At 52.1% G+C, this 23,779-nt stretch overlaps 2 protein-coding genes across 2 annotated transcripts in view; one reads left to right on the top strand and one right to left on the bottom strand.

The window, feature by feature from the left end:
* Positions 1-6,321, top strand: part of RIMS4 (regulating synaptic membrane exocytosis 4) — a 68,128-nt gene extending 61,807 nt beyond the window's left edge. Inside the window, exon 6 of the mRNA XM_021077796.2 lies at positions 1,789-6,321. Within this exon, the coding sequence (XP_020933455.1) occupies positions 1,789-2,007 (219 nt within the window). The 3' untranslated portion in view covers positions 2,008-6,321. The remainder of the gene's footprint in view (positions 1-1,788) is intronic.
* Positions 6,322-7,059: 738 nt separating this feature from the next.
* On the bottom strand, positions 7,060-12,226 carry KCNK15 (potassium two pore domain channel subfamily K member 15). Its single transcript, XM_003483962.5, has 2 exons — positions 11,867-12,226; positions 7,060-7,963 (listed from the first exon to the last, which is right to left on the bottom strand). The coding sequence occupies exons 1-2, from the start codon at positions 12,147-12,149 to the stop codon at positions 7,260-7,262; spliced, it is 987 nt and encodes a 328-aa protein (XP_003484010.3). The 5' UTR covers positions 12,150-12,226; the 3' UTR covers positions 7,060-7,259.
* Between the last annotated feature and the right edge of the window lie 11,553 nt (positions 12,227-23,779).

The following is a 23,779-nucleotide window of genomic DNA, read 5'->3' as shown; positions in this document are numbered from 1 at the left end:
TTGAATCAGCTGCTGGCCTATGCCATAGCCACAGTAACAGCAACATGGGATCCAAGCCATGTCTGAAACCTAGACCACAGCTCACGGCAACACCGGATCCTTAAACCCACTGAGAGCGGCCAGGGATCGAACCTGCAACCTCATAGTTCCTAGTCAGATTTGTTTACACTGTGCCATGACGGGAACTCCTGTTTCTGTTTTGTATATAGATTCATTTGTATTATTTTTAGATTCTGCATATAAGTGATGTCATTTAGTATTTGTCTTTCTCTTTCTGACTTCACTAAGTATAATAGTCTCTAGGTCCATCCATGTTGCTGTAAATAGCAATATTTGGTTATTTTTTATGGCTGAGTAATAATCCAGTGTGTGTGTGTGTGTGTGTGTGTGTGTAAACCATTCATCTGCCGATGGACACTTGGATTATTTCATGGCTTGGCTGTTGGAAATAGTGCTGTTATGAATATTGGCCTGCATGTATCTTTTTGATTTAGAGTTTTCATCTTCTCCATGTATATACCCAGAAGTGGGATTGCTGGATCACATAGTAGCTCTAGTTTTAGTTTTTTAAGGAACCTCATGCAGTTTTCCACAGTGGCTGCACCAATTTCCATTCCCACCAACAGTGTGGGAGGGTTCCCTTTTCTCCACACCCTCTCTAGCATGGCCAATCTGACTGATCTGAGGGGATACTTCATTGTGGGTTTGACTTTCATTTTTCTAATAATTAATGGCATTGAGCATCTTTTCATGTGCCTCTTGGCCATCTGTATGCCTTCTTTGGAAAAAAGTCTCTTTGGGTCTTCTGCCCATTTTTTGACTGAGTTGGGTTTTTTGTTTTTGTTTTTTTGACCTTGAGTTGTCTGAGCTGTCTGTATATTTTGAATATTAACCCCTTGTCAGTTGTACCCTTTGCAGATACTTTCTCCTATTTCTGTAGGTTGTCTTCGTGTGTTGATGGTTTCCTTTGCTGTGCAAAAGCTTTTAAGTCTGATTAGGTTCCATTTGTTTGTTTTTGCTTTTATTTCTTTTGCTTGGCAGACTGATCTGAGAAAAATATTGCTACAATTTATGTCAGCGAATGCTTTGCCTGTGTTCTCTTTGAGGAGTTTTATGGTGTCATGTCTTTAGGTCTTTAAAACATTTTGAGTTTATTTTTGTATATTGTATGAGCGAGTGTTCTAATTTATTTGATTTACATGTAGCTGTCCCACCACCCACTTTTTAAAACTTTGTTTCTGAGGATCTGGAAGCAGAGAGCAGGGGCTGGGGGGTGGCAGGGGGCGGGGACAGGTAGGGACCTCACAGTGTAGGATCAGCGCTCAAGGCTTGGGCTCAAAGATGGTGCTTGCGGAGGCAGGAAGCCAGTCACCTGGGGACCAGTAATGGCTTTAGTGGAGCCTGGAGCATCTAATGGGACTGTTGGCTTTTTTTTTTAAGGGCTGCACCTGCGGCATATGGAGGTTCCCAGGCTAGGGGCTGAATCGGAGCTGCAGCAGCTGGCCACAGCAACATGGGATCTGAGCCATGTCTGTGACCTATACCATAGCTCATGGCAATGCTGGATCCTTAACCCACTGAGCGAAGTCAGGGATCGAATCCACATCCTCATGGATACTAGTCAGGTTCGTTACCACTGAGCCACGATGGGAGCTCCAGGAGCCATTTCAAGGCCGTAGGATTCACAGGATTCAGAGATGAGTCGGGCGTGGGGTGACCCCAGCTTCTGGTTCTGGGCCTGCGAGTGGCACTGGCAGGATGTGAACCACTGTATCTCTTGCCCTGCAGGTGATCGTGTGGGGGAACTACGGGCGGATGGAGCGGAAGCAGTTCATGGGTGTGGCCCGCGTTCTGCTGGAGGAGCTGGACTTGACCACCCTGGCCGTGGGCTGGTACAAGCTCTTCCCCACCTCCTCCATGGTGGACCCAGCCACGGGCCCCCTGCTCCGGCAGGCGTCCCAGCTGTCCCTCGAGAGCACCGTGGGGCCCTGCGGCGAGCGATCTTAGTGCCGGGGAGGGGGAGGGGTTCCTCAAGATGGCCTGGAGACCGCCCAGCCCCGACCTGGGACCCCCCAGGCCCAGGGGCACATTGAACAGAGGAGGACGGGGTCCTCCCCCACAGCGGGGAAGCAGAACGGGGAGACCTGCCCCCCCAGGGCCCCTCCTCACCCCTTCTTCACCTCCTACCCCCTGCGACCTTCCTTCTCCCAATGGGATTGGCTGCACTTTTGACTTGGCCGGTTCTTGACCTGGTGGATGTGGCTGCAGTCCAGAAAAAGGAAAGAGGTGGCAGAGCAGACCGTCCTCCTGACCCAGACACTGTCCGACCGCTCCCTCTTTTTGCCTCCTTGGAAGCTCGCTGCCCGGAGCCAAGTCCAGAACCCAGCGGCCATCTCCATGGTGCCAACTACCAGCAAGTGTCTTTCCTGCGGCACCGGGTTCAGGCAGCTACTCCTGCCCCAAAGCTGACGGGGCAGCTTTGCAAGGATCCGGAGCCAGCTCCAGGGGGGGCCCTGAGCCCCCCACTTGAAGAGGAGCTCAGGCCTCCTTCCGCCTGCCCGTGGAAGGAGCTTTGCCGCAGCCTGTTCGAGTCCATCTGTCCGTCCCCTCCTGCCTGCCCCCCTTCTGGTGACTCTAGGACTTGGGGTCCAGCAGGGACCAGAGTAAGGGAGGAGTGCCCGGGGCCTGGCACAGACCCCCAGGGTGCCTGGCTCTGTGGCATTGCAGCAAGCTCATTTGCAAACCGCTGGGGGAGTGAAAAGAGCTGTCATCTATGTTTTGGCAGAGGCGCTGTGGGACCCTGATTTTCCAGAACCCCAGCCCTGGAGAGCTTGCCCTCTGAATTTGGGGGATGTTGGGTTGGAGAGGGAGTCTGGGGGAAGCTGGGAATGGGACTGGCGGTGCCAAGGCCAGGATTTCCCAAGCAGGGGGAATCCTTCCTCTTTGGGTGAGGTCAAAGGTCATCTTATCTGGCCCTCTGCCTCCAGGCTAAGGGTCTAGGGAGGCAACAGAGCTCCCCAATTTTAGTCTTTTTAAACCATCCTAAAAGTAAGGGCAGAACCCACTGCCCCGGCCTCAGTGACCTTGGCTCAAGGAGAGAAAGAGTGAGGCGAGGCATGAGTAGGAGAACCGGGAGATTCCTTCTCAAGGGGGCCTGGGAAGCTGCCTTCCCGGCCGGGCCTCCCCAGGGCCTTCGGAAGCCCTTTTGCATGCTGGGGAGGACGCGGGCTGGCCCCTCTCTGTAGAAGCACATTTCTGCCACCTCCCCTGGGAGGCACCCAGCCCCCCCACTACCCACCACCCCTCATTACCCAGTCCTGCTGTGTAGGGCATAGGCCTGGTTAGCTGGGTAGAGTTAGTGTGCCAGGCCCTGGGCCTGGTCTTAGCTCCCATAGAGTCCTTACAGAGTCTCCCCCACCGGAGAGGGGCGGGGGGGAGTCCATTCCAGGAGCCTTCTCGCTGGCCTGGGCCAGGGCCAGGGCCTGGATCCAGAGCCTAGTTCATGGGAAGCCTGCCCCTCCTCCTCCTCCTCCTCGTCCCCCTTCTCCCCCTCCTCCCCCTTCCCCATGTAGGGTCGTAGCTGGAGCTGCCCATGATCCTCAGCTCTTCTGATTCATTACCCTTGGTACTGATTTTATTTAGGAAGCGCTCCGGAGGATGTGGCCCTCGGTGGAGGGGGCCTGGGCTCCATTCGAGGAGGTGGTTGTCCGATGAGGATGCCTGGCTGGGTTCCGTCCCACCTCGTCCCCCATCCCCCTCTAACCTTTGGACTAGGTGATTCCCTACACCTGGAATCCAACCCCAGCCCAGCCTGTTCCAGCCCTGGGCATCCTTTAGAGTGCTGGATGAGTTAGAGCGCCCCCGTGCGCTGGGAAGGGGAGACGGAGGTGCCCCTTTGATCCGGAGGCCTTCCGACTTTCCATGCATTGTGGCGGCTGGAGTCGCAAGGCCGGGGGCGGGAGGCGGCCGGGAGCGGGAGGCAGCCGGGCTCGGGAGGCCCAGAATCAGCCCCTCCCCCGTGTGTTTTTTTTTTAAACCAATGTGATTTCTCAGCCGTTCGTTTATTACTCACCATTCGGAATATTTTGAGCCAGGAGAGCGCCTTCTCTCTCCAGCTGTCACTGCTCTGCAGTTCAGGGCTAGCTTTTCAAAGACGGGGCGGAGCCTGGCTGTCCCAGAGGGAGAGGGGGCGTGGTCTCTGCGCCCCAGCCTGAGCCCGCTCTAGGGTGTCTGCACAGCCTTTATATAGAGAGAGGGCGCTCCCCAAAGCAATAACATCCAGAGGGTGGTCCCCAGGGCCCCCCTCAATGACTTTCTTGTTTGTTCTGTGAAATCTCAGCTCACCTCCTGGAGGGGTGGGGTGGGGGCTGGAGCCCTCTTTCTTTGTATCATCGTTGTGAGCACATGGCCGCCTTCCAGGGGGCTTGGACTATTTGGCTGGGAACCACCGTCTGTCCTTACCAAGGGATAGGGGCTTGTGGAAGGGTGACTTCTCATAATTAGCTTTGGGGAACCTGCAGGCCCGCCCCTGTCTGATCCTTTGCCAGCTCAGAGGCCCCCATTAGGAGAGGAGCAGAGAGGGTGGAGTTGGAGGGGTTACAGGAGAGGGGGGCTGGGGTCTCTAGGGGACAATTCTTTTTTCAGTCTCTGGGCCAAAGGTCAGAGGGAGTCATCTCCACTTTCCTTCTGCAGAATCTGCCTGTCATACTAAAGGACGGGCTTCGGCACCATTAGTGAAGTCATTTCCATTTTACAAAGAGACCAAGGCCCAGGGCAAGGAAGCGCCACCTCTGGGGTCACCTGTGAGTTTTTGGCACCTGGGCCACCTCCCACCAGAGGCTGAGCTGGAGCCAGGGCAGGGGCACCATCTCCCCCAACGTTGCCTCTGTCCATCTCTCCTTTGAGCTTCTCGGGGACCTTGGAAAGCTGGGCAGGGCAAATTGTAACCCATCAGAGAGGGGAAGAAACCAGGGCCCAGAACCAGCAAGTGACTCACCCAAGATAAGACCTGGCAGCAGGTGAGCAATGGGGCCAGAATGGGGCCTCCACTCGGCTTCCTCCTTCACCGTTCAGGAGACTCTAGCTCCAGGGCGCGTCTGCCATGGTAAATATTTCTGGCTTTTAAGCCCTCGGCCACCCAGCCCTGCTTGGTTCCATCTTGATGGGCCAGTAGCTTTAACTGGGTGGGTCTTTAGGGGGAAGAGTTGCCATAGAGACCTCCCCTTCATGGGCATCTGGCCTGGCTGAGGCTGTGCAGGATTTGGTCCAGGCCTTGATGTTTAAGTGGGGCTCCCGGCAAGGGGCCAGAAACCCCTCCAGGACCAACCTGCTGGAGAGAAGCCACCACTTCCTCCCTGGGGCTGAGAGCCAGGTGGCTGTGGTACACCCTGTCTTCAGGAAGCTCTCACCAAACCTGCAGATGTAATGACACCTGATCTTCTGTAGTGTTTTTCAAACTTTGTTTTCTAAGTGCTTTCACCTTGAGTGTACCCTCAAAAGAGCCCCTGGGCAGTTGGCTGGGTGGGGGGGGGGCTCTGTGTTATCAGCCCCATTTAACAGAAGAGGAAGCTGAGACCCTGGGAGGGGGAGGCACCCGCTAAGGTCCCACGGTGAGCTGGTGGCTGAACCCGCATGAGAACTCAGTTCTCCAACAGTTCAGAGGTCTTTCTTGGACACGGGGTGAAGCAGAAAGTGGCGTCAGGCACTTTAAAAGCTGATTCGCCATCCGGTTCCTTACACCAGGAGCTCACGAGCTCACCTCAGTGTGCAGAGTCAGCTCGGAGCCCTGCTGCCTCGGAGCACAGCTGTTGCATCAGGCAAGGCCACCTGCATTTATTTATTAAGCAGCAGCTCTGTGCCAGGCCCAGGGGACTGGGGTGCCCCACCTCCACCCCCTGTTCCCCTGTAATGGCTCCCTTGGTTCCCAGGAGGCCCCATGTCTGTACAGCAGCAACTCCAAGTAGATGGGAAGCTTTCATGTCCATTAGCTCATCTGACTCACAAACCCTGTCAGGGAGGCGCCAAGTGTGTCCATTTGACTCATAGCTTCTGTGAGGGCGAAGTGGAGACTCGGGAACCCCTGGGCCTCAGGCATCACCTCTACCACTGCCTCCTGAGGGGGTGGCAGAAAGGCAGGACCCCTGGTCCTCAGGCCCACTCTCCACTCATTCATCTTTCCCCCCTTCCCTCTCTGGGAGCGGGAGCCCCTGGGGCTTTGGGGGAGGGAGGGTTTCGGGGGCCCCTGGCTTAGAGCGGGTCACGTTGCATTGTGTTCATGACCATGTAGCTCATGTTGAAAATTAAAGTTTTTGGCTTTTCTAACCCGGCTTGCTCTGCTTTATGCCGACACGGTTCTGGCTGGGACGCTAAGGGCGGTTAGATCTCAGGAGTGCTGCAAGATGCCAGCATTGTCAGTGCCCCCTTGTGGTTCAGGGGTCTGTCCCAGAAACGCTTCCAGAGATGCACAGGAGGGAACAGGATTCTGTGTGAACCCATTTTACAGATGTGGAAACTGAGGCCCAGGGAGGGATGAGACTCCCCAAGGTGGCCTTGGGGGGACTGGCAGTATCCGGATCTCACAGTTCCCAGAAGAGATTATGATCCCGTGACATGGTTGGTGTCGACAAGCCTCCCTCCGTCATCCCAAAGTGGGGCTGGCCAAGGACACAGACCATTAGATTTGGTGGAGGGGCCTGTTCCACTCTCTATGCTCAGTAAGAGAATGAGTCATCCTTTCAGTAGTGCAGGGATTTGCCCACCGGTCCACGCTGGACTGTAAGTGTTTCCCTTCAGCCCATCTGATGCCTGTACTTCTCCTGGTGGGAGCAGCTGGCCTCACTGGTAGGATTCCAGTGTTGAAAGCCCTGCATTTCCCCTACAATACGGAAAACCCATCTCTTCACACAGTAGAAAAACAGGCACCTGCTTCCTCTCCACAGGGCTGGCTAGTAACATGGTCCTGTGGAGAGCCTCTCCCCGGTGGCGGATGTGGTCAATGCCTTCCTAAAACAATTTGGACCAAAAGGGATTTGCACCTACTGGGCGACTTTAGAGTCGTGCTTGTGCTTATGATGCGACTTTAATATATTTTTGGAGCAGAGGGAGGGGCTTGCCGTAGAAGGGAATGAAAAACTGCTGGCGGCAGAGGACCACATTGAAGCCAGAGCCCCTCGCCCCTCTCCAAACACTGGGGATGGGTCACTGACAGGTGGATCCAGACCCTTCGGTTCTAAAATCGCCCCCTGGCCGGGGTTGGGCTGTCAGATGGATTTACGCCGCGCAGGGGCCCTGCCTGCCCCGCTGCCGCCTCTCCGTACCCCAGGGCTCGCCGGGGGCGAGAAGCCCAGATTGTCGCGGACCCACAACTCCAGCTGGTGGACGCGGAAGAAGGCGGGGGTGGAGCCGGCAGGGTGGGCGGGGCGGCGGGGCAGGGCGGGGCCGCAGCTCTCGGGCGCCCCCCGGCGGAGCTGGCGAGCACTGCGCTCGGGCGCCTCTGCGCTGGCCGCCAGGAAGCGCAGGACCACGAGGTTGAGGAAGGCGCCGATGACCGTGAGCCCCAGGAGGATGTAGAGGAAGCTGAAGGCCACGTAGGGCGGCTTCCTCTGTAGCGCCTCGTCTCTCTGCAGCGCCACGAAGTCGCCGAAGCCGATGGTAGTGAGGGTGATGAAGCAGTAGTAGTAGGCGTGGAAGAAGGTCCAGCCCTCGAAGTGCGCGAAGGCGGCAGCCCCGAGGGCCAGAGTGGCCGCGCACCCCAGCAGCCCGGCCACGACCATGTTCTCGGTGGACACGTGCGGCCGCCGCAGGCCCAGGCAGCGCTTGGCTGCCAGCAGGAGGCGCCGCACCAGCGCATTCAGCCGCTCACCCAGGCTCTGGAAGGTGACCAGCGTCAGGGGGATGCCCAGGAGCGCATAGAACATGCAGAAGACCTTGCCTGAGTCTGTGCCCGGAGCGGCGTGGCCGTACCCTGGGGGGAGAGGGGAGGGGAGGGTGGGTGAGGGACCAGCTGCATCTCATACTCTCCACCCGCCTCCATCCTGCCAGGTCTCTCTCCCCATCCCTCAGAGCCTACAGAACAACTTGAAATGCTAGTTCAGACGAGGTCATTCCTCGGCTTTAAAACCTTGCATGGTTATTCACAATCACCCCAATTGTAAACAACCCAAATGTCCCTCAACTGGGGAATGGATAAACCACCTGTGGTACATCCATACAGTGAAATTCTTTTCAGCAATAGAACTGTTTCCTCAGCAACAAAGGATGGGTCTCAAATGAATTGTGCTGAGTGAAAGAAGCCAAGATCAAAAGGCTACATACTTGATGGTTCCATTTAAACGACATTCTGCAAACATTCTGGCAAAGCTAGAGACAGAGAACAGTTCCATGTGCCAGTCCTTGGGGGTTGGGGAGGGGTTAACTAACTACAAAGGGGCACGGAGAATTTGGGGAAGGGATGGAAAGGTTCCATGTCTTCATCGTGGCTGTTACATGACAGGTTTTCATTCGGCAAAACCTGCAGAAGTGTGCACCGAAAAAGTAGTGAATTTCAATGTATGTAAATTGTGTCTTCATAGGGAAAAAAAACCCCAAAACACAAAATCTTCTGTGGCTCCCCAGGACCCCCAGGGCCAAGTCCTAGTTCTCAGGTGGTGTCCAAGCTCCTCCGTGACCTGATCCCCCTCCCATCTTTGATCTCACCCCATGCAGTTTCCTCAACCAGAATGTCCTTTTCTCATGGTTCCCCTCCCCCCATGACCTTTGCCCCCTGCCCCAGTGCAGGTCTCCCTCCCCAGATCCTGCTCTGCGCCTGCTCTCTTACAACACCTAGTCTGATGGAGTTCCTCACTGCGTCCCCTCAGCCCTTGTAAGGGATATAAACACGAGCAGGCTTCCCTGAGCCTTGGCACACTGTGCCATTGCCCGCCTCTTCCAGGATTGAGAAGTGAAAGCTTTCATGGTATTTGCAAAGGGCCCCGTAACCCAGGAAAATCAGGTGGATCTTCCCAACAGGAGATGCCTCCTCTAGCAAGTTGGCCCCATCTGCCAAAATGTAAAACACTTTCAGCCTGTGCACTTCGACAGGTAACAAGTTAGTCCTTCAAAATACACACACATGCGCAGTGATGTATGCACGTGAGCTGTTGTTGCAGCACTGTTGGTCACAGCAGAACTGAGACTCAGCCTAAGTGTCCATCAAAAGGAGCCTGGTTAGCACTCCTTATAATAGACAGGGAAACAACTAAAATGTCCATCAACAGATGAATGGATAAAGAAGATGTGGTACATATATACACAATGGAATGCTACTCAGCCATAAAAAAGAATGAAATAATGCCATTTGCAGCAACATGGATGGACCTGGAGATTATCATAGTGCAGTAAGTCAGATACAGAAAGACAAGTACTGCATGATATCGCTTATACATAGAAGATAAAATATGACCCAAATGAACTTATCTGTGAAACAGAAACTGACTCACAGACATAGAGAACAGACTTGGAGTTGCCAAGGGGAAGGGGGTAGGGGGGATGGACTGGGAGTCTGGGATTAACAGATGCAAATTATTATATATTGAATGGATAAATAGCAAGGTCCTGATGTATAGCAAAGGGAACTATATTCAATATCCTGTAATGAAACATAATGGAAAAGAAAATGAAAAATAATCTGTGTATATGTATAACAGAATCACTTTGCTGTACAACAGAAATTAACACAACACTGTAAATCAATGAGACTTCAATAAAATTAAAAAAAAAAAGGAGCCTGGTTAAATATACCATGGTGCCACCCAAAGATGGAATACTACACAGCTGTGGTTCCAACTGAGGGCTGTTTTGCCCCTAAAGGGACAATGGGCAATGTCTGGAGACATTTTTGGTCAGATTTTGAAGAAAGGAAAATGAATAACGATAATAACTAAACACGCTAGGTATTCTACAGGGATTTTATTTAATCATCCCAATCACTGTGTGAGATGTTATTATTAAACTTACTTTGCAGATAAGGCAACTAGGCTAGAGGGAGGAAGCTGCCGGAAGGTCACAGGGCTGAGCTCAGTTCCTCTCTCTGTCCAGGCAGAGCTCAACTCCTGGGTTCTGGCACCTGGCTCTTTGCAAGGCTGGCTTAGGCAGCGGGGACCACACAGCCGTGCTGGCGCCCCCAGGTGGCCAGAAAAGGCACAACTCCTGCTCTTTTCCCCCAGTTCCTTTCCTCTCTCCCAGATGCAGGTGCGAGGGGAGCAGCCAAGAGAAGAGGCCAAACCCAGCTGGGAGGCCTCCAAAAAAATGTGCAGGAGAGCAGAAGAGATGGATAATGCCCCATACCACTAGGTGCAGTGACAGGGAGGGTCTTAGGCTGAGCCCAAATAAGGAAGTAGGGATGCTCGTGTTGACAGGAGGGATCAAATGGGCTGAAGGGGAGCTGGGTGCACAGTTGGCAAATAACGAATTGTTATTATTGCTAATTAAGAGCTCCTACTTAGCCTCAGGCCTTGTGCTGTACATTTCACACACGTGACCTCACTCAAACCTGGCAATCAGCCAGTAAGATAGCAACAATTGCATTTTTTTTGGGGGGGGGGTCTTTTTGCCTTTTCTAGGGCCGCTCCCGTGGCATATGGAGGTTCCCAGGCTAGGGATCTAATCGGAGCTGTAGCCACCGGCCTACACCAGAGCCACAGCAACACGGGATCTGAGCCGCGTCTGCAACCTACACCACAGCTCACGGCAACGCCGGATCCCCAACCCACTGAGCAAGGGATTGAACCCGCAACTTCATGGTTCCCAGTTGGATTCGTTAACCACTGCACCACGACGGGAACTCCAACCACTGCATTTTGTGTTTGAGGAAACTGGGGCTCAGAGAGGTACAATCAATTGCCAGAGAAGGCAGAAGGCAATAGAGATGAGACCAGAACTCTGGTCTATGTAATTGTAGAACTCAGGCTTTTAACGCCACTGCTAAACCCACAAACTCACATTGACTTGCAGGAGAATTATGGAGGAACTTTCTCCAAGGCACTGGCTTCCAGGGTGGTGGTCAGGTGCCTGGACATCCACAGCTGGGGCCTGGGGAGTGGCTGGCACCCAGCGTGGAGTCCTGCAGAGCCTGCTTCTTTCCTATTCTGCTTTCCCAGGCTTAGGCTCTGCAGGTACCAGCCAGGCGGTAGCCATGGCAACGGCTGACGGTCCAGATGCTACTGAGAAAGTGCTCTGGATCCCTGAGGGTGAGGTCCAAAGCTGGTAGTAATCAGTCATTCCTTCAACAAATATTTACTGAGTGTCTACTACAGGCTAGGTACTGGCCATACAGCAGTGACTAAGAACCACTAGGTGCCTGTTCTCTTTCACATCATAATACAAAAATTCATCTTTTTTTTTTAGTGCTTTTCTATGTGTCAGGCCCCCTGCTAAAACTTTATGCATTTATTTTCTGCTTAATAACTGTCTCACCACCGCCTTGACAAAGGGCCTATTGGCCCCTCTATTTTACAGAGGAGAAAACTGAGGCTCAGAGAGGTTAAGCAGCTGGTCTGGGGTCACACAGCTAGTGCGAGGCAACCAGGCAAAGAAGCAACTCCAGCCACTTGGACTTCCGGCCCCACTCCATCCATCTCCCAGCCCCTGGGGGCGATTTCTGATACTCCTGCCGGCCAGCCTCTTGGCTAAGGGGACCTAACGGCTTCTCCCAGCCTTGCCTGTGTGGAACAGCCCATTCGACAGAGGGAGGCAAGTGAGGCTCGGCGAACTGAAATGACTGGTCCAAAGGCACCCAGCTGGGCAGGGGCAGAGGTAGGATTCAAAGCCAGGACGCCACGGGCGGCTGGGGACGGAGCGAGCGCCGAGGGGAGGCGCCGGGGCCGCTCACCGATGGTGGTGATGACGGTGATGGCGAAGTAGAAGGAGCCGGCGAACTTCCACTGGCGGCCGGCGCGGTGCGGCTCGGCTTGCAGCGCCAGGCGCTCCAGCTCGCGGTAGTCTTCCGTGGAGAAGCCGTACTTCCTCCGCAACTCGCTCCGCTTCTGGGCCAGCAGGCGCTTGCGGCCGCTCTCCGCCTCCGACTCGAGCGCGTCGAAGACGGCAGCGCCCACCAGCAGGTAGGACAGAATGCACAGGATGAGCGCGGCGGTGCGCAAGCTCTGCTTCCTCATCGCGGAGCCCGGGGCCCCGCTCTCCGGCCCCACAGCTCGCCCGCCGCCGCCGCCCCGTCCATGCGCCCCGACGGCTGCCTGGCGTCGGCGGAGCCAGGGCTGAGGGAGGCTGGGGTGCGGCTCTCGGGGGCGGGGCCCGGGCTCCCAGGGGCGGGGCCTCGATAGGGCGGGACGAGGAGCAGCGAGCCGGCTCCTCCAGGTGCGGCCTCCCCGCCGCCTCCTGCGCATCTGTCTTGACCTGGTGGTGCCCCGGTGCTAATACATCTGCAAATAGTGACAGTTGGAGCAAAGCTCCCAAAGCCCAGGTCTGCAGGGGCCCTGCCTCCCCCGCTATGTCGTCCTGTGACCTTGGGCAAGTCATTCCTTCCTTTGATCAGTCATTCAACACATATTTACCCAGCACCCACCGGTGTAGAGAGTCCTGGTGTAAATAGAGCTGATTATCCTAGGAAGGAGGGTTGGCTCGAAAGCAAACAAAACAAAAAGATAATTTAAGACAAGTGTGAAAAAGAAGGAACACATCGTTTCTTGCGCGAGTTGGGGTGGGAGGGCACCGCCAGCTAAGGTGGTGGGAGACAGCCTCCCAGAGGAGTGACTGGAGCTGGAGCGTCCAGGCAGCAAGTGCGGGTCCTTTAAGCACAGCAGCCAGTGTGTCTGGAGCCACAGTAATTGGGATGCTGGGGGACGGGGCGGTGGAAGGAAGACAGAGTCCATTTCACACAGGGTTTCACAGGGCCTCCTGAAGGTTTATTCTTCAGTATAGTAGAAAACCCCAGAAAGGCTGGAAGCAGGAAAATAAACACCAATGATCTGATTGACATTTAAAAAAAAAAAAAGGGCACTCTGGCTGTCACGTGGAAAAGGGACAGTGGCTGAGAGTGGAGGCAATTTGGAGACTCTTGTCATCCAAATGCATGCTGAGGGTGGCTTGGAGCACACGGTTCATGAGTCCTGGTCGTGAACACAGCTGGAACCAAGGAGGTCTGAGGTCAAATTCCAGCTTGTCCCCTTTCTAGCTGATTCCCTGTGGACAGAAAACATCTGCTTCTCTGTGCCTTGGTTTTCCCATCTGAGAAATGGGGGTGATGGTCATGCCCACCTCCTAGGACCATGTCGAGCATTATAAAAGACACCGTGTGTCCCTTTCCAGGTACCCAGTAGCTACCTTCCCTCCCTTTTTTACAACAGACGGTCACCGGCAGGTGTCAAGAATTCTTTTTCCAGAAGCAAGGCAAGACCGAGACTCTGGGGTGCTGTCCGCACTATGCACGCTTAGAGATGTTGCTAAGGGACCCCTCACTTCTCAGTGTGGGAAGCCGGGCTGCGGAGAAGAGACCCCATTTGCCAAGTCCTCACAGCTGGGCAGTGGCTGAGTCAGGACTTGAACTTGGGGCTGTCTTGCCCTCAAGGTCACAGTCCTTCTGATACACTGCACCGCCTGGTCAGGCAAGATGCTGGGGGCTTTAGCACCCTCCCGTGGCCTCTCCGGACTTCACTTTCCTTGTCTCTAAGGTGGGTCTGCAGAGCAATGGTGGCTGCCTGCCCCCCAACCATTGTAAGCATCCTCTGAGATGCAGTTGAGAGGTGCTTTGTCAGATGGGCCCACTGGGGGTGAGTATTATTGGGGCCATGGGGAGCTGTCTGGCCCTGCCAGGCAGGTGACTCTGCCCTGTGCTTGGCGTTTTCGGTTCAGCGGCTCTATTTTAAGCCAGAGGAGGTTAGCGTTTGTTATGTGTCTTTCTCAGCTTGGAGAACCGTCAGCTGAGCAGTCACCAAAAACAGCAACACCCCAAGGCACCCCCTGTAGCTCCCCCGCCCTCTGCTTCCCCTCTTCTTTTTCCTTGGGGAACCTGAGGGGACCTAGTGATTTTCCTCTCTCCTTTCATGCCAGACTCACACCCAGGACCCATCAATGAGACCTTAGATCTTCCTTTCAGAGCAGCAAAGTTGCCAGCCTTGGGGACAGTGAGAGAGGTAATCCCAGTCCCCAGAGTCCCTGGACACCTTTCTTTTCTTTTTTCTTCTTTCTTTTCTTTTTTTTTTTTTTAGGGCCACACTCGTGGCATATGGAAGTTCCTAGGCTAGGGGTGGAATTGGAGCTGCAGCTGCCAGCCTACACCACAGCCACAGCGCCAAGGGATCTGAGCTGCATCTGCGACATACACTACAGCTTGTGGCAACACCGGATCCTTAACCCACTGAGCGAGGCTAGGGATCAAACCTACATCTTTATGGATCCTAGTCAGGTTCTTAACCCGCTGAGCCACAATGGGCTCCTCTTTCCTTTGCTTTTGAAAAAAAATGTTGGCCACACCCTCAGCATGCAGAAGTTCTCAGGCCAGGGACTGAACCTTAGTCACAGCAGTGATCCTCACCATAGCAGTGACAGTGCCAGATCCTTAACCCACCGAGCCACCAGGGAACTCCCTGGAACCTTTCAAAGTACTTCACATTCCTGTTGAGTCTTGATCCTTCTGAAATCTGTATGAGCCAGGGAGGCCAGCCAACCTGTCACTCCCATGTCAGGGAGAGAAACAGGCTCAGAGAGAGAGAGGGGGAGAGAGAGAAGACTGATGTCTAAGGTGGCACATGGTAGGACAGTGGTTAAGAAAAAGCCAGACCTCAGTTCTATCTTGGGTAAGTGGCTTTAGCTCTCTGAGCCTCGGTTGCTTCATCTGTGACATGCAGGTAAAAGTATCTGCCTAACAGTGTTCTTGGGAGGATTAAATGAAGGGCCATGCAGGACAGATTAGGTGCCCAGCAAATGTTAGCACCTGCTCCACGCAATTAATTTCTTCTTTCCCTTTTCCAAAGTGCTATTCCCCAGAACTACTGGGATCTTAAGGGACTGACTTTTATAGTTAGGATATAGTTCAGTAATCTTCCAGAAGTTCAGAAGTCCTGGGCATGTTCCCTGATAAGATCTCCCTTCCTCTCTCCCAAAAGAATGGATGATCTTGACCTTGGAGGATGATAGGTAGATGGCAGCTGTGGCCTTTCTGTAGTCTGAGCATCATTTAGGGATCTGGGTTGCAAGAAACTAAAAGGTACCTTTTGCTAATCTAAAGAACATTACAGGTAGGATTTGGGGGGGGCTTCTTCCAGAATTTTCCAGGCACTGGAAGACAAACCACATGGTTTGGGGTACCAGGGAGGTGGAATCTATTGCTAGGGAAATATCATAGCCACACTGTTTGGGGCACCATGGCTCCCGGGCTGGTGAAGATATTACTGGGTGGGGGAGGGGGAGGGTGGCGGATAAGTGACAGCTGTCTGAGCACGCGCTTGTCTTTGGCTGTTGCGACCCCCCAGGGCTGCTCAGAGGCATGTCTTTGTGGCCATTTGGTTGAAGCCAATGGGAGTTTGTTCTTTGCCCTCCTAAGGCTGGATATCTTTGGGTTAATGAAGATGCTGAAACCTTAACTTTGGTCAATGATTTTTTAAAAACTGATGGAAGTAAGGGGATTTACATTCTCCCCACTTCCACGTACAGTGGAGAACGTTCTCACTGAAATGTGTTTTTGAAAGAGCCTTTTCTCTGTCCGTCCCCACCCCCGTTTTTCCTGCTCTTCTTTTGGTCTGAGGAGGAGGGTTACTCTGAGGCTTGGACTGAATTAGAAGGATACTTGCTGAGCACTTGCTTTGATCCAAGCACAGGGCTAGGCACTTGGCAGGTATTACCTTGTGAAAATCCCACAGCACTAGGCACTTGTTTTTTCTTTTTACGGCCACACCTGCAGCACGTGGAAGTTCCTGGGCCAGGGATCAAATCTGAGCCACAGCTTTAACCTGCTCCACAGCTGTGGCATTACTGGATCCCAAACCCACTGCGCCACATTGGGAGCTCTGCTAGGCAATTTCAATCCCACCTTACAGAGGATGAACCCCTTCTCCTGCCACCAATGCCCACCCCTCCTGTTCTCCAGTCAACATAAAGAATTGGAATCAAAGGGAGTTCCCGTCGTGGCTCAGTGGTTAACGAATCCGACTAGGAACTATGAGGTTGCAGGTTCCATCCCTGGCCTTGCTCAGTGGGTTAGGGATCCAGCGTTGCCGTGAGCTGTGGTGTAGGTCGCAGACGCAGTTCGGATCCCACGTTGCTGTGGCTCTGGCGTAGGCAGGCAGCTGTGGCTCCGATTGGACCCCTAGCCTGGGAACCTCCATATGCAGCGGGAGCAGCCCTAGAAAAGGCAAAAAATAAAAATAAATAAATAAAAAATACAAACCTTAAAAAAGAGAAAGAATTGGAATCAAAGGAGTTCCCATTGTGGCTCATCGTTCCCATTGTTAAGAACCCAACTAATATCCATTAGGATGCAAGTTCAATCCCTGGCCTTGCTCAGTGGGTTAAGGATCTGGCGTTGTCGGGAGCTGCAGTGTAGATCACAGATGAGGCTCAGATCCCAAGTGGCTGTGGCTGTGGCTGTGGTGTAGGCTGGTAGCTGCAGCTCTGATTTGACTCCTAGCCTGGGAACCTCCATATACCACAGGTGAGTCCATAAAAAGAAAGAAAGAAAAAAATAATAATAATTGAAATCAAGAGACATCTGAATCAAAGGGGGACAGAGCTTGCATTTCAAAAGGCATCATTGGCTGGAAAGGCCAAGGTGGAGACATAAAAGAGCCTGAGATGCTAAGAAAGGCACATGTAGGGTGGCCATTTATATTTAATTAATTAAAAGTTCAGGGGTTCCCGTTATGGCTTAGCCGGTTAAGACCTCCACGTAGTCTCTGCGAGGATGCCGGCTCCATCCCTGGCCTCGCTCAGTGAGTTAGGGATCCGGCATTGCTGCAAGATTCTGCGGTGCATGTCTCAGATGCAGCTCAGATCCGTTGTTGCTGTAGCTGTGGCGTAGGCTGGCAGCTGTAGCTCCAATTCAACCCCTAGCCCGGGAACTTCCATATGCCTCGGGTACGGCTGTAAAAAGGAAAAAAAAAAAAAGGTTTAATTCTTCAGTTGTGCTGGACGCATTTCAAGTGCTCATTCAACACAGGTGCTGGTGTCTGCTACACTGGACAGGGCAGATCCAGAACATCTCCGTTGTCACAGAAAGTTCGACTGGACATTGCTGGCATAGAGAGTGAGACTTTCAACTGGACTGGCTGGTTTCGAATCTTGGCTTCACCACTTGCCTGCTGGTATCCTGGGCTTCAGATTCTTTACCTGTAAAATGAGGGTCATAGTCCCTCCTTTATTGTATCCCTTGTGTATTGGATGTAGAATTATTACTACATGTCCAGTTCGGTTGGGACCAAGGGGTAGTTAGCTAATCCAAAAAGCAGGGAATTATCTAGAATAACACACACCTTGAACATTTGTCACTCTGTTCTTTGAGTGGGGAGCTTGGCTTTTCACACTGTCCTTCTTACGTGAACCACACAAGAATCTATCTTCTGCTTTCTAGTTTTAGCTTCTTTGAAGCGGGGCAAGGATCTGAAGACATGTGTGTAGCAGCTGGAGTGTAGAACTCTTCTAGATTCTCATGATAAATTTTTCCAGATCTTTTGTAGTTGCTTCTTCCAAGCCTAATTTTTTTTTCTTTTTTGTCTTTTTGCCTTTTCTAGGGACGCTCCGGCAGCATATGGAGGTTCCCAGGCTAGGGGTCTAATCGGAGCTGTAGCTGCCGGCCTACGCCAGAGCCACAAGCAACGCCGGATCCGAGCCGCGTCTGCAACCTACACGACAGCTCACGGCAACACCGGATCCTTAACCCACTGAATAAGGCCAGGGATCGAACCTGCAACCTCATGGTTCCTAGTTGGATTTCGTTAACCACTGAGCCACAATGGGAACTCCTCCACGCCTAATTTAACAGTCTGTTTTAGCAACTCATTTCTATGGGGTTTTCTTAAAAACAAATTTCTTCCCTTTTTTGCACTCCTTTCTCACCAGCTTATGGAATATCTAATTAAATTGCATCATTGCAGTAACAATTGTGTTGGCACAAACTGGCTTGGGAACAAACCCAACAGATTCTTGGCAAACATGTTGCTGGTCTTGTCTTAGTTTGGGCTGCTCTAGCGGAAGACCATGGACTGGGGGCTTGTACAACAAGCATTTATTTCTCACAGTTCTGGAGGCTGGAAGCCTGAGATCTGGGTGCCAGTATGATTGAGTTCTTGCTGAAAGCCCTTTTCCTGGCTTACAGAATGCCATCTTCTCACAAGTGGTGGAGAGTAGAGAGAGCAAGCAAGCTCTCTCATGTCTCTTCCTAGAAGGGCACTAATCCCATTCATAAGGGCTCCACCCTCATGACCTAATTAACCCCCAAAGCCCTGCCTCCTAGTACCATCACACTGGGGATGAGGATTTCAATGTGTGGATTTGGGGGGGGACACAAACTTTCAGTTCTTAGCGCCACTCTAGGGGAGAGAGCAGAAGGGAGCAAGAGTGCCAGAGAGTGGCCTCCTACTCTGAGTGTTCATTATGCTGGGGGCAGGAGTGTTGTGTTCAGATGGAACGGAGAGCACCAGTTAGCCTGGTGAACTGATTAAACAGACATTGGTAAAGAGAGCGTCTTTGCCTCACTAACTCTGTCAAGGGTGAGTGTGGTGTTGTCCCCCAAAGAAACCTGCCCAGCCAGAGACTACATTTCCCAGGGTCCTTGGTGTCTGAGTATGACCATGTGACTAGTCCCAACCAATGGAATATGAGTGGGAGTGGCATCGCTTCCAGGTGGGGTCTTCAGGAAGCAGGTGAGCTTCTCCATCGCTGCCTGCAGTTAAGGAGGCAGAAGGCCCCAAGGCCCAGGAGCATGGTGGAGCTGTAACGCGTATGTCACCCGACTCATCACAGCAAGGAAAGCTACTCTCTGATCAGGAGCACCTGCCTTGGAATATTATGTGAGTAAGGAATAAATTTCTACTGTATTGAGCCACTGAATTTTGAGAGTCACTTGTTATAGCAACTACTATTACCCTAACTAATTAACCTCCCTTATAGGGCTATTGTGAGGTTTAAATTAGATGATATACATGTATATTTTGAAATGGGACTTTTCCTATTGTTTCATATTTCTGGTTAAAGCCCCATTGCAGGGATACAAAGGCCTGAATACCGCATATTCCAGAAAGCCCCAAGGCCCTCCCACGCCATCCCCACCCTCTCAGCCACCATAAGCAGAAGGCTAGAACTTGAGAGTGATTTTCTAGGGTAGGGAGAAATGATATACTTTTTTGGCTCTCTTGGGAGAAGAAAGGACCGCCCCCTCCCCCCATCCTGAGAGGTCCCACTTGTAAGAGACTTGGGGCTCCTACCAGAGGTGGGAGTGGTATCTGACTCTCTAGGCTCTCATCAGGTGATTAGAAGGTGATTAGGGACATGGCAGGGTGGCCATCTGTACACCCTCCACTTGGCTGGGCAAGAACACATGAGGTTCCCATAAGCTGGGTGGGTGCCGGGCCATTTGACCAGGGCCCTGCCCCAGAGGGATCATCCTTGTGCTTCCCAGGCAAAAGGACCACAGCAGAAAGAAGTGTGACGGTGACTTGGCAGAAAGACAGGGTCTGAGAGCAGTCAGGGGGTCCAGATATGCCCCCAGAGTCAGGAGACCGCTACAGGGTCTCCTGAATAAGCTGCTCATGTGGTCCAGGAACACGAGCCTTTAACTCTTGCTACACTCGAGGAATCCATCTCCCTGAGGGGATGCGAAGCAACATCAGCTACATCCCCCCTGCCCTTTGCTCCACTGGTCCTTATAGGCCTCATAAACAGAAGCTAGAACTCAGAAAGAGGGAATGGGAAAGGGTTTTAGAGGGACCCCCACCCCAAAGACACACACACACTCTTTCAGTGCCACTGAGACTCAATCTCTGTAATGATGCAGAGAGTAAGGGCACGTTTCTGGAGTCAGATCGCCTGGGTTTGAATTCTGGATCTCTCACTTACTAGCTGTGTGACCTTGGACAAGTTACCTCGCTTCTCTGGGCCTTAGTATCTGTAAGATGCCATTAATCATCGTCTGTATTTCATAGCATGGTAAAGGACACCAGGAAGGCTATTTAATAGTTTGTCAAGTTAAATAAGAATGCATTATTGGAGTTCCTGTCATGGCTCAGTGGTTAATGAATCTGACTAGGAACCATGAGGTTGCAGGTTTGATCCCTGGCCTTGCTCAGTGGGTTAACGATCTGGCGTTTGCCGTAAGCTGTGGTGTAGGTTGCAGTCGCGGCTCAGATCCTGTGTTGCTGTGGCTCTGGTGTAGGCTGGCAGCTACAGCTCCAATGAGACCCCTAGCCTGGGAACCTCTATATGCCATGGGTGCAGCCCTAGAAAAGACAAAAAAGAAAAAGAATGCATTCTTGAGGTGAAGGGTCAAGCTTGATTAAGAGAAAGTATGAAATAGGATATATTTAGGCGTTCAGTCTGGACTGAAAGGCATGGGGCAAGGAGAGATGTGATTGAATGTATGCAAACGCAATGGCTGAAGAAAAACTAGACGCATTTATGTGTGTCGCCCTCTCACCAAGTTCAGATTATTCAATAAGCCAGATCCACGCGTGACATGTTTAGATCAGTTTGGGGCACATCGAAACCCACCATGCATATTCATTCTTCTTCTTCTTCAGCGTTATGCCAGGTCTGCAATTGAAACCTCTCTAAGCTTTATCAGTTTTGAGGGATACCAAGAATGACTATTTTTGTGGTGACATAAAGCACTGACTCTCCTGCTTTTTGGTCTTCAGAAAACCACCCCATCGCCTAAAATATCTATGAATCCAAATAACACTGCCAATTCCACTTGCAAAGTAACAACAAGGCGGAAAATTCCACACGTACCCTGTTTATAATCCTCTTCATTTTACAAACGAATGGATTTCACATCCCCTCAAATGAGGAAGCTCAGAAGTTCTGAGTATGGTTCAAATTCAAGGCAGCGCGGGACCCTTTGTCTTGGCGACCTCTAGGGGGAGGCAGAGGCTAAGCACCGGGCACCATCTTGCTTGTCTCATCCGCAGGTGCAACAAGTCTAGTGTTGCCTTGGGGTGGCGCTGAGGGCAGTTGAAACTCCCCTTCTCAGATCTTACTTCTGCGGTTCCAGCATGCCGTCTGCTTGGTGCCCCAAGAACCCACTGTCTACGGGGGGTGGGGCGGATGAAATTAGGACAAAAGGTACATCCTTGAAAATACAGCAACAGCTGTATTATCTCCCATATGCACAGAGCAGGAGCGTTTGCTAAGCACTTTCAGAAGCCTGGGCTCCTCTGGTCCTCCCTGTAGTGCTCCAGCAAGGCAGGACCTGGTGACTGTCTCCATTGTGCAGAGTCAGAATCTGAGCTCGAAAAGGAGAATTCGATTCTCAAGGCCACAAACTAGAGGCAGAATCAGGGCTAGAACCCAAGCCTCCATCACTATTCAGCAGGCCAATATTAAGCACTTACCATGTATTAGGTCCTGTGCTGGGCTTGGGGACACAGGGATGTATCAGAAATATATATGGCTCCTAGGGAGCAAAGCCCAACAAAAAAGCCAAGAATAGGCAAGTAATCATACTACCATATACAACTATATTTGTTCAAGAGACTCTTTTAGTTCAAGTGATAGGAACCCCATTCAAACTAATTTCAGTAATGAAGGAAGTTTATTGGTTCACTACACTGGGAGGTTTAGGGACTGATAGCTTCAGGCATGGCTGAATCTAGCAGCTCAAACCTTGTTGCCTTGCATCTGTTTCTCTTAATTTCTCCACTCTCAGTGACTTTGCTTTTCCAGCTCCTCTCATGGTGGCAAATATAGCCTCCAGCAATTGAAGGCTTACCTTTTAATAGTTTGCCCCCTTGAGTCTTTCTCAATTGTTACAGAAACAGTCCTGAGTCTTTCCATGGAATGGCTCACCCTCTTGTCTCATGTCATCCCGGATGCAGATGAGACGAGGATGGGGTGAAGCCATAAGACTGAAACAGCCCAAATCCCTTAATCATTTGTGGAGGAGCCTAACAAGAAACATCTGTTAGGAATGTTACATAACCGAGAAATAGGTTAGTGCTTTAGCTAGTAAGCAGTGGTGTGCCAAGGGGGTTGGTCCTGGTGGCAAGAGTGGTCTGCCTCAAGTGCAGGTGATAAAGTGGCATGCTGTCTTTAAAGACTTTTTTTTTCAGTTCTTTTTAGGGCTGCATTTGCAGCACATGGAGGTTCCCAGGCTAGGGGTCCAATCAGAGCTACAACTGCCAGCCTACACCACAGCCACAGCAATACCTGATCCCAGCTGTGTCTTCGACCTACACCACAGCTCATGGCAATGCTGGATCCTTAACCTGCTGAGCAAGGCCAGGGATCGAACCCGTAACCTCATGGTTCCTAGTCAGATTCTTTTCCACTGCACCACAACAGGAACTCTGTCTTTAAAGACTTTTAAAACAATAATAAAACTGGCTAAATTCGATCTGTTGTTTAATTATCACCACATGCCAGCAAGGTCTAAAAATCTTCCTTCCCCAGAAAGAGTGCTTACACCATCAACCCTGGCCCTTTGGTATACTACTGGATTGGGGGCCTACTCACTGCTGGAATCTGGTTTGCGCTAGCTAATAAAGACATACAGAAGGGGAGTTCCTATTGCGGCTCAGTGGAAATGAGCCTGACTAGTACTAAGAGGATGCAGGTTCGATCCCTGGCCTCACTCAGTGGGTTAAGGATCCGGCGTTGCCGTGAGCTGTGGTGTAGGTTGCAGACTTGGCTCAGATCCTGCATTGCTGTGGCTTTGGTGTAGGTTGGCAGTTCCGATTCGACCCCTAGCTGGGAACTTCCATATGCTGCACCTGCGGCCCTAAAAAGCAAAAAAAAAAAAAAAAAAAAGAAAGAAAGAAAAAGACATACAGAAGGGTTTAAACAACCATCTGATGAGCAGCCATGTATGTGAACCACAGTTATTAAGGAAACATTATAGATATGATGTTACCATCAGTGACAGTGGAAGAGGAAAAAGATGTGCTCTTGAGAATCGGCCGAGCCACGACCCCATTGCCAAGAATGTGTCACACCCTAAACCATGGAGAGGCAGGTCGACTTTCTGGTAGCACATGAAATATGGTGGCCATATGTAGCCTTACCTTTCCCAGGCACATCCCCTCCCCGGGAGGCTGCTGGACTTACTCCACCTTTTGTTACTGGAGTAGCCAGGATGGGCTGGTGGGCTGCATCCTTTGCAGCGCTGGACAGAGGACCAGCATGTGTGTATAGCGAGGGGGATGATCTGGAAGAGAGGGAGAAATGGAAGATGCAGGGGTAACAAGGGGGGAATGGCAGGTGTCAGCACCTGAGCAGGTGAGAGGGGGTGGGAGCCAGGGAAGGGTTGGCCTCAGGTAGATGTAGAAATTGTGACCAATGAAGAATTATCTGGGGCATCTACAAAGACACATGGAAAGGAGAGCCCCAGGCAGAGGGGACAGCCTGCGGAGAGGCCTGGGCGGGAGTGGGGAGCCCAAGGCATCCGGTGCAGCTGGAAGAGGCTAGAAGATAGAGCAGTGAGTCCCGGGAGGAACCTGGACCCCACACCGAGGGCACCTCTGATTCCTGGAGGAGTTTAAGCAGAGTGACATAACCATAATTGTGCTCGAGAGGAATCCTGGTGGCTGTAGGTGTGGTCTGTGGGAGGACAGAGCTGGACTGTGGGCCGAGGGACCAGGGGGAC

The sequence above is a fragment of the Sus scrofa genome, chromosome 17, assembly GCF_054392235.1.
Source record: "Sus scrofa isolate SSC_HxYL_T2T_F1_AM1 chromosome 17, Sscrofa_HxYL_maternal_Yorkshire_Landrace_v2.0, whole genome shotgun sequence".
NCBI classification, from domain to species: domain Eukaryota; kingdom Metazoa; phylum Chordata; class Mammalia; order Artiodactyla; family Suidae; genus Sus; species Sus scrofa.
This window is presented reverse-complemented; position numbering and strand designations above follow the sequence as displayed.